At 45.7% G+C, this 9,913-nt stretch overlaps 1 protein-coding gene across 1 annotated transcript; it reads left to right on the top strand.

Annotated features, from left to right (window-relative positions):
* Window positions 1-46: 46 nt before the first annotated feature.
* LOC311120625 (zinc finger MYM-type protein 1-like) lies at window positions 47-9,135 on the top strand (the record flags this gene model as incomplete). Its single annotated transcript, XM_084195207.1, has 5 exons — window positions 47-73; window positions 3,527-3,918; window positions 4,402-4,510; window positions 4,704-4,766; window positions 9,127-9,135. The coding sequence occupies 5 exons, from the start codon at window positions 47-49 to the stop codon at window positions 9,133-9,135; spliced, it is 600 nt and encodes a 199-aa protein (XP_084051333.1).
* Window positions 9,136-9,913: the final 778 nt, after the last annotated feature.

Here is a 9,913-nt window from a genome sequence, read left to right as displayed (position 1 = left end):
AGGGCCCCGGGGTTTCTACCAAGCTAACATATGGACTTTTTTAAAGATGGTCATGCCCTGTGTAGTTCAGTTGGTAGAGCTAACTGTAAGGGGTTTCTACCAAGCTAACATATGGACTTTTTAAAGATGGTCATACCAAGGATCATTTAGCTATTTGATTTTACATTTTAGGAGCCTGTAGGTATACAAATGAATTTGAACAAACATTGAATTTGGCCTTACTGCTGTTAGCCATAGAAACCCATTGAATAACAGATTCATACATGGAAAAACAGTCAAAAAATGAATGAAAAGGAAGTTTTCTCTGAAGTGTCTGACTCTATCTGAGAGATATAAGAACCATCAGTGGAATGATCTGTATACCTTTGATGTGGAACATTCACTTCCATTCATTTTTCAGCCCGGTACTGGGTTACCTTCAGACGAGTCACGTGACACTTGTGGGGATGGTGTTTCCTGAGCGTCTCATCTTTCCATAGAGGGGTCATATTAGTGTGTAGCCCAAACTGCTTGTGAGAAGACTGATGTTCTGGATATTCTCCTGGTCTGTCAAACAGCGCTGTAGGTCTGCCTCCTTCCACCGCAGATGAGGAACGCCGACAGGCCAACAGCTCTAACATACAGAGGCCTGACCAGCTCTAGCATACAGAGGCCTGACCAGCTCTAGCATACAGAGGCCTGACCAGCTCTAGCATACAGAGGCCTGACCAGCTCTAGCATACAGAGGCCTGACCAGCTCTAGCATACAGAGGCCTGACCAGCTCTAGCATACAGAGGCCTGACCAGCTCTAGCATACAGAGGCCTGACCAGCTCTAGCATACAGAGGCCTGACCAGCTCTAGCATACAGAGGCCTGACCAGTTCTAGCATACAGAGGCCTGACCAGCTCTAGCATACAGAGGCCTGACCAGCTCTAGCATACAGAGGCCTGACCAGCTCTAGCATACAGAGGCCTGACCAGCTCTAGCATACAGAGGCCTGACCAGCTCTAGCATACAGAGGCCTGACCAGCTCTAGCATACAGAGGCCTGAACAGCTCTAGCATACAGAGGCCTGACCAGCTCTAGCATACAGAGGCCTGACCAGCTCTAGCATACAGAGGCCTGACCAGCTCTAGCATACAGAGGCCTGACCAGCTCTAGCATACAGAGGCCTGACCAGCTCTAGCATACAGAGGCCTGACCAGCTCTAGCATACAGAGGCCTGACCAGCTCTAGCATACAGAGGCCTGACCAGCTCTAGCATACAGAGGCCTGAACAGCTCTAGCATACAGAGGCCTGACCAGCTCTAGCATACAGAGGCCTGACCAGCTCTAGCATACAGAGGCCTGACCAGCTCTAGCATACAGAGGCCTGAACAGCTCTAGCATACAGAGGCCTGACCAGCTCTAGCATACAGAGGCCTGAACAGCTCTAGCATACAGAGGCCTGACCAGCTCTAGCATACAGAGGCCTGACCAGCTCTAGCATACAGAGGCCTGACCAGCTCTAGCATACAGAGGCCTGACCAGCTCTAGCATACAGAGGCCTGACCAGCTCTAGCATACAGAGGCCTGACCAGTTCTAGCATACAGAGGCCTGACCAGCTCTAGCATACAGAGGCCTGACCAGCTCTAGCATACAGAGGCCTGACCAGCTCTAGCATACAGAGGCCTGACCAGCTCTAGCATACAGAGGCCTGACCAGCTCTAGCATACAGAGGCCTGACCAGCTCTAGCATACAGAGGCCTGACCAGCTCTAGCATACAGAGGCCTGACCAGCTCTAGCATACAGAGGCCTGACCAGCTCTAGCATACAGAGGCCTGACCAGCTCTAGCATACAGAGGCCTGACCAGCTCTAGCATACAGAGGCCTGAACAGCTCTAGCATACAGAGGCAGACCAGCTCTAGCATACAGAGGCCTAACCCTAACTCTAACCCTAACATAACCCTAACTCAATACAGATATTATATAAACCTCTACCACTCTAACCCTAACTCAATGCAGATATGATATAAATCTCTCTACCACTCTAACCCTAACTCAATACAGATATGATATAAACCTCCCTACCACTCTAACCTTAACTCAATACAGATATTATATAAACCTCTCTACCACTCTAACCCTAACTCAGTACAGATATGATATAAACCTCTCTACCACTCTAACCCTAACTCAATACAGATATGATATAAACCTCTCTACCACTCTAACCCTAACTCAATACAGATATGATATATACCTCTCTACCACTCTAACCCTAACTCAATACAGATATGATATAAACATCTCTATCACTCTAACCCTAACTCAATACAGATATGATATAAACCTCTCTACCACTCTAACCCTAACATAACCCTAACTCAATACAGATATGATATAAACCTCTCTACCACTCTAACCCTAACATAACCCTAACTCAATACAGATATGATATAAACCTCTCTACCACTCTAACCCTAACTCAATACAGATATGATATAAACCTCTCTACCACTCTAACCCTAACATAACCCTAACTCAATACAGATATGATATAAACCTCTCTACCACTCTAACCCTAACATAACCCTAACTCAATACAGATATGATATAAACCTCTCTACCACTCTAACCCTAACATAACCCTAACTCAGTACAGATATGATATAAACCTCTCTACCACTCTAACCCTTACTCAATACCAGTGGCGGCTGGCCGATAGAGGGCGCTAGGGCGCCGCCCCCTTAAATAAAATTATTTTACAAAATAAAAAAATAAAAAAATAAAAATAATAATAATAATAATAAAAACATCAGTATGTCAATATTTGTGTGTTTGAAATATGGAATGCACACAGTAATATGTGTAAGATATGATAGAAAATCATATTCGCAACCTTTCCTCTGCCTGTCAAACGCCTCGTCAGCTCTGGGCGATACAGAAAGTGCCCCGAGGAGGCGGGTCTACGTAGCAGTTAAGCCAATTGCTAATTTAAGATATGAATGTATGACATAAAATGTAGTCAATAAGCGATCTTAAATCGAATCCAAGGAGGGCGATTATTTTATCGCCCCAAGCTCGCCCCTGATAAAATAAGGACCGGGGTCCAGTGACGCCATTTTTACTAGACAACAATGGCGAACGCAAACGTTACTCCTCCAAGACCCAACCCTAACTCGGTGAAATCTCTCCTCCAAGATCCGTTTGAGAGGAGAACTTTGTCAGAGAAAGTTCGGGTGAAAGAGCTGGGCCCAGATCAACCTGACCTCTCAATCAGACAGCAGGCTAGCGAGAAAGGGAAGCAGTATATGCGCGGCTTCTCCCGTAGCTGGTACACCAGGAAGGCTTGGCTAGCTGGGTGCACTGATGCTAATGCTTTATTTTGCTTTCCGTGCTTGCTTTTTAAAACGACGGGGTCAGATTCAGCATGGACAGGTACCGGAGTGAGGGATATGAAGCACCTGTCAGAGAAGGTAAAGAAACATGAGAACACCAGGGCACACATGGACAACTCTGTAAAGCTAGCTGTATTAGGAAGGGTGAACATTGCTACACAGCTGGATGACGGCCACAGGATTGCGGTGAGGAAACACAATGAGGAGGTGGATAAAAACAGGCACATTCTATCCAAAATTATCGATTGTGTGAAGTTCTGTGGGGCTTTTGAGTTGGCCTTGCGTGGGCACGAGGAGACTGACTCCTCAGACAACCCCGGCATTTTCCGGGGCTTAGTGGATTTTGTTGCCTCCCTCGACAGTGTGCTGGAGGAGCACCTGAAGACAGCTACCGTTTTTAAGGGCACGTCAAAGACGATACAGAACGAGCTGTTGGACTGTATGCTGTCAATGCTTAAGGATTACATCCTGGAGGAAGTAAAGAGTGCTGATTTTATCGCCATTCAAGCTGACGAGACGACTGACGTTTCCACCCACTGCCAGTTGGTGCTTGTGTGAGTGATTATCATAGAGCCGTCACAATTATATTTGTTTTAGTATTTTAAAAGGAAAGAGAAGACACAATCAGACGTTGATAATAATGCAGGAAAGTACTACACAGTTTGTAATAATTATTCAGGTGTCCACCAGGTCAATTTCTAGAAGAGGCCTAGTTGTTATTGAATATTAACTTTATTGCTAAGTGAACAGCAGAACAAAATGATGTTGCATCCCTCTCACAAATGTAATAGAAAAAGGCTTTAAAACGTAATAACATCAGTTAATTATGTACATCACAGGTTAAAAGCAGTTACTAGACATAGTTTGTGTGTATATACACACTGTCTGTCTGTCTGTCTGTCTATATATATATATATATATATATATATATATATATATAAATATAAAAGTCACTGGTTGTGTGTTGAGGGGGAATTACAGTGAGTTAAGAAGTCTGATTGCAAGTTATCAAATTAAACTTTATTTTTTGGACCCAGGGCCTCAATTCCCTCTTTGTGTGGGCACAGCGTATCTGACGAGCAGCAACAGCCCATCAAGCGACGGAGGATGCTGGGACCAGGAGAACAACAGAGGTTGGCTATAGAGGTAAGTTGTGATGTAATTGTCAGTGTTTCCCACCTAGAACTTTTTTCAGGCCTGGTAGTATGTAGCCAAAACCCTGAACAATCAGCACCTTGGTAATCATATACTTGAGTTGGACATAGGCATGTGTCAGTCAGGATCACTTGCATCAAAATAGCTTAATTGCAAATTAAAGCTGATGATGTATCTTTTACAGGTATGTGATACCATCCTGAGTCATGCCAAAGAGAGGTTCTCCTTCACCCAGCACCTCATCAGCGCAACACTATTGCACGGAGAGTTGTTCCCACAACACAGTGTGAAGTTCCCCGATACAGCGCTTGAAACAACCGTGGAGGCGTACCCCATGTTGAACAAGGCCAAGCTCAAAACCGAACTGTCCCTCATCTATGAGAACAGTGAGTTCAAGGCTTGTAGTGGTGCAGTGCCCCTGTACCAGTTCTTCATGGAGAACAACCTTCAGAGCACTTTCACAGAGACTGCCAGCCTCCTCAAGATCCTCATCACCACACCCATGACAACTGCTGAGTCAGAATGGTGCTTCTCTACACTGAAAAGGATCAAGACCTTCCTGAGAAACAGCATGACACAGGATCGCCTGAACGCTCTGGCCATGCTCTCCATGGAGAAGAAACTTGTCAGGGACATTCCTGACTTTAATCAAAGGGTCATTGAGAGGTTTGCCACTCAGAAGGACAGACGGGCAAAATTCCTGTACAAATAAGATGACAGACACACACACACAGAGCAGCTCTGGCCGCATGTTTCTTTGTATATAGTTGACCTTAGCATAAAAAATCCAGTTATATATGGTACTCTAGAAAGTCTTAATAGTGTCTTTGCTAATATTACTGTATATAGGTTGTTTTGTATCAATTAATTGTTGCAGTTCTGGAGCACATTAACAATTAGTCACATTTAGTATGATCATAAAATACTGTATGCTATTCTTCCAGTCAAAGGTTTGAGTTCATCCACTTGATATCAATTTCTATATTATACATCCTTTTATACAGTGTAAGATTTCCTATAAACTTTATAATAATTTCATGTTATTGTCCACTTTCCACTCTGTTCTGACAGCATGCCTGTTGCGTTGCCTGTTTACTACCAATGGTGAAAAGTTCACTTTAAATGCAAATGAAAGGCTTGGGTTTGTGTAATATGTTTTTGTGTAAGAATGCCTCAACTTTTTAATATTGGCATTAAATAATTACTGAATGTTTCACTGAGCACTGCTGTCCTGCAGTTTGTGTTAAAATATATCGCGATGGTTACAGGAAAAAAAAAGTATGGCACAGCCCCACCGAGAATATTTTTCACCAGCCGCCACTGCTCAATACAGATATCATATAAACCTCTCTACCACTCTAACCCTAACTCAATACAGATATGATATGAACCTCTCTACCACTCTAACCCTAACTCAATACAGATATGATATAAACCTCTCTACATTTACATTTTTACATTTTAGTCATTTAGCAGACGCTCTTATCCAGAGCGACTTACAGTTAGTGAGTGCATACATAATTTATGTTTTATTTTTCATGCTGGCCCCCCATGGGAATCGAACCTACCACTAAAACCCTAACATAACCATAACTCAATACAGATATAATATAAACCTGTCACGATCGTCCAGAACAGATGAGGACCAAGGCGCAGCGTTGCAGGCAAACATACTCTTTAATTCGAGACACGATCAAAAAACAAACAAACGATACGTGACAGTTCACGGTCTAACTTAAACAGACTTGAAACAAGATCCCACAAACACAAATGGGAAACAGACAGTTTAAATATGGCTCCCAATCAGAGACAACCAACGACAGCTGACACTCGTTGCCTCTGATTGGGAGCCACTCAGGCCAACATAGAAATACACATACTCGATAAACAAATGAAATGCACACCCTGGCTCAACATACAAGTGTCCCCAGAGCCAGGGCGTGACAGTACCCCCCCCTAAAGGCGCGGACTCCGACCGCGCCCACCAAACACCACAGGGGAGGGACCGGGTGGGCACTCCGCTTAGGCGGCGGATCCGGCTCCGGGCCTGATCCCCGCTCCAACCCCCCAAAGTACCCCTGATCCGGTCTGGCCCCGCTGGCCGGAGCTGGACTGCACACTGGTGGAGCGGATTGCTCCAGCTCCGGCGTGAAGCATCTGACCGGTGCCGGACCAGCCACCGGTGGAACAGGCACGGGCCGTGCCGGACTGACGACGCACACCACTGGCTTGGTGTGGGGAGCAGGAGCGGGCCGCGCCGGGCTGACGAAACGCACCACTGACTTGGTGCGGGGAGCAGGAGCGGGCCGGACCGGGCTGACGAAGCGCACCACTGACTTGGTGCGGGGAGCAGGAACGGGCCGTGCCGGGCTGACGAAGCGCACCACTGACTTGGTGCGGGGGGCAGGAACGGGCCGAGCTGGGCTGACGAAACGCACCACTGACTTGGTGCGGGGAGCAGGAATGGGCCGGACCGGGCTGACGACGCGCACCACTGACTTGGTGCGGGGAGCAGGAACGAGCCGCGCCGGGCTGACGAAACGCACCACTGACTTGGTGCGGGGAGCAGGAGCGGGCCGGACCGGGCTGACGAAGCGCACCACTGACTTGGTGCGGGGAGCAGGAATGGGCCGGACCGGGCTGACGACGCGCACCACTGACTTGGTGCGGGGAGCCGGAACGGGCCGTGCCGGGCTGACGAAGCGCACCACTGACTTGGTGCGGGGAGCAGGAGCGGGCCGGACCGGGCTGACGAAGCGCACCACTGACTTGGTGCGGGGAGCAGGAATGGGCCGGACCGGGCTGACGACGCGCACCACTGACTTGGTGCGGGGAGCAGGAACGGGCCGTGCCGGGCTGACGAAGCGCACCACTGACTTGATGCGAGTGGCAGGAACAGGCCGGACCGTACTGGGAACACACACCACTGGCCCTACGTGGGGATCAGGAACAGGCCGGACCGGACTGGCAACACACGCCAGTACCTCTCGCCGTGCCTCTACATCCTCCTTCCCCCTGGTGACCAGTGACTCCCGTAACCTGGCGGCCTCCTGCTGCCCCGTCGTCCACGGCGTTAGCCCCCCCCTAAAAAATTTATGGGCTTGTCTCTCCCCCGTGCTCATGGCCTCCATCCCTCTTGCCAGACTCTCACTAATCTCCTCCCAAGTCCATCCTCTCTCCTCGTCACGCTGCTTGATCCAGTCGAGGTGGGATCTTCTGTAACGATCGTCCAGAACAGATGAGGACCAAGGCGCAGCGTTGCAGGCAAACATACTCTTTAATTCGAGACACGATCAAAAAACAAGCAAACGATACGTGACAGTTCACGGTCTAACTTAAACAGACTTGAAACAAGATCCCACAAACACAAATGGGAAACAGACAGTTTAAATATGGCTCCCAATCAGAGACAACCAACGACAGCTGACACTCGTTGCCTCTGATTGGGAGCCACTCAGGCCAACATAGAAATACACATACTCGATAAACAAATGAAATGCACACCCTGGCTCAACATACAAGTGTCCCCAGAGCCAGGGCGTGACAAAACCTCTCTGCCACTCTAACCCTAACATAACCCTAACTCAATACAGATATGATATAAACCTCTCTACCACTCTAACCCTAACATAACCCTAACTCAATACAGATATGATATAAACCTCTCTACCACTCTAACACTAATATAACCCTAACTCAATACAGATATGATATAAACCTCTCTACCACTCTAACCCTAACTCAATACAGATATGATATAAACCTCTCTACCACTCTAACCCTAACTCAATACAGATATGATATAAACCTCTCTACCACTCTAACACTAATATAACCCTAACTCAATACAGATATGATATAAACCTCTCTACCACTCTAACCCTAACTCAATACAGATATGATATAAACCTCTCTACCACTCTAACCCTAACTCAGTACAGATATGATATAAACCTCTCTACCACTCTAACCCTAACATAACCCTAACTCAATACAGATATGATATAAACCTCTCTACCACTCTAACCCTAACATAACCCTAACTCAATACAGATATGATATAAACCTCTCTACCACTCTAACCCTAACATAACCCTAACTCAATACAGATATGATATAATCCTCTCTACCACTCTAACCCTAACTCAATACAGATATGATATAAACATCTCTATCACTCTAACCCTAACTCAATACAGATATGATATAAACCTCTCTACCACTCTAACCCTAACATAACCCTAACTCAATACAGATATGATATAAACCTCTCTACCACTCTAACCCTAACATAACCCTAACTCAATACAGATATGATATAAACCTCTCTACCACTCTAACCCTAACTCAATACTTCTTTACAGTGAAATGATCTTGATTGGTGATCTCAACTGGTGTTGGTTAAAGCCGGTGTCTGATGATTTAAAAATGTTTTGTAATTCTATGAATCTTACCCAGTTGATTAATTCACCCACTCGCCCAAATCTTAAATGCCCTGATAAATCTACCCTGATTGATTTGATATTGACAAATGTTCCACATAAATATTCTGCGGTTGGTGTTTTTTGTAATGATTTAAGTGACCATTGTGCTGTTGTTGCTGTTAGAAATACTAAGGTTCCAAAGACAAATCCACGTTTTATTCGTAAGAGAAATTTGAAGTGTTTTAATGAGCAGGCTTTCTTTCATGATTTGTTTTATTTTGACTGGAGCAAGATTGAGCTTATCCCTGATGTGGAAACTGCCTGGATATTCTTTCATGATGGTTTTTTCCAAATAGTAAACAAACATGCACCATTCCGCAGGTTCAGGGTTAAAGGGCGGGATAATCCATGGTTTTCTTCTGAGCTGTCTTGTATTATTCACGACCGTAATCTAGCCTGGGCTAAAGCAAGGAAATCTTGTTCTGATGCTGATTGGCTTATTTTTAGGCAGTTAAGAAACAAGTGTTCTTTTCTTCTCAGGAAGGCCAAGTCTGAATATTTTATGTCTGTTACCACTGATAACCTGAATGACCCTAGAAAGTTTTGGAATGCTATTAAGTCTATGTCTGGTAACAGTAATGTTAATGAATTACCGTCATGTGTTTTGAAGGACTCTGTTGCTATATATGACAAAACTGAAATGCTGAATTGTTTCAATGAGCACTTTGTATCATCTGGTAGGCTGTTTGATTCAGTGTCCTCTGTCTCTGTACAACCCTGTGTGGATGAACCAGTGTCCTCTGTCTCTGTACAACCCTGTGTGGATGAACCAGTGAGAGCTGGTCAAACTTTTAGTTTTCTGCCATTCTCAGTGCAGGTGGTACATAAAGCCCTGAAATCCTTAGATCAAAGAAAGCCTGCAGGTCCTGATCTTTTGGATCCCTGCTTTTTAAATCTGGCAGCTGATTTC

Source organism: Coregonus lavaretus, assembly GCF_964263955.1.
Source record: "Coregonus lavaretus genome assembly, contig: HAP1_SCAFFOLD_2654, whole genome shotgun sequence".
NCBI classification, from domain to species: Eukaryota; Metazoa; Chordata; class Actinopteri; order Salmoniformes; family Salmonidae; genus Coregonus; species Coregonus lavaretus.
This window is presented reverse-complemented; position numbering and strand designations above follow the sequence as displayed.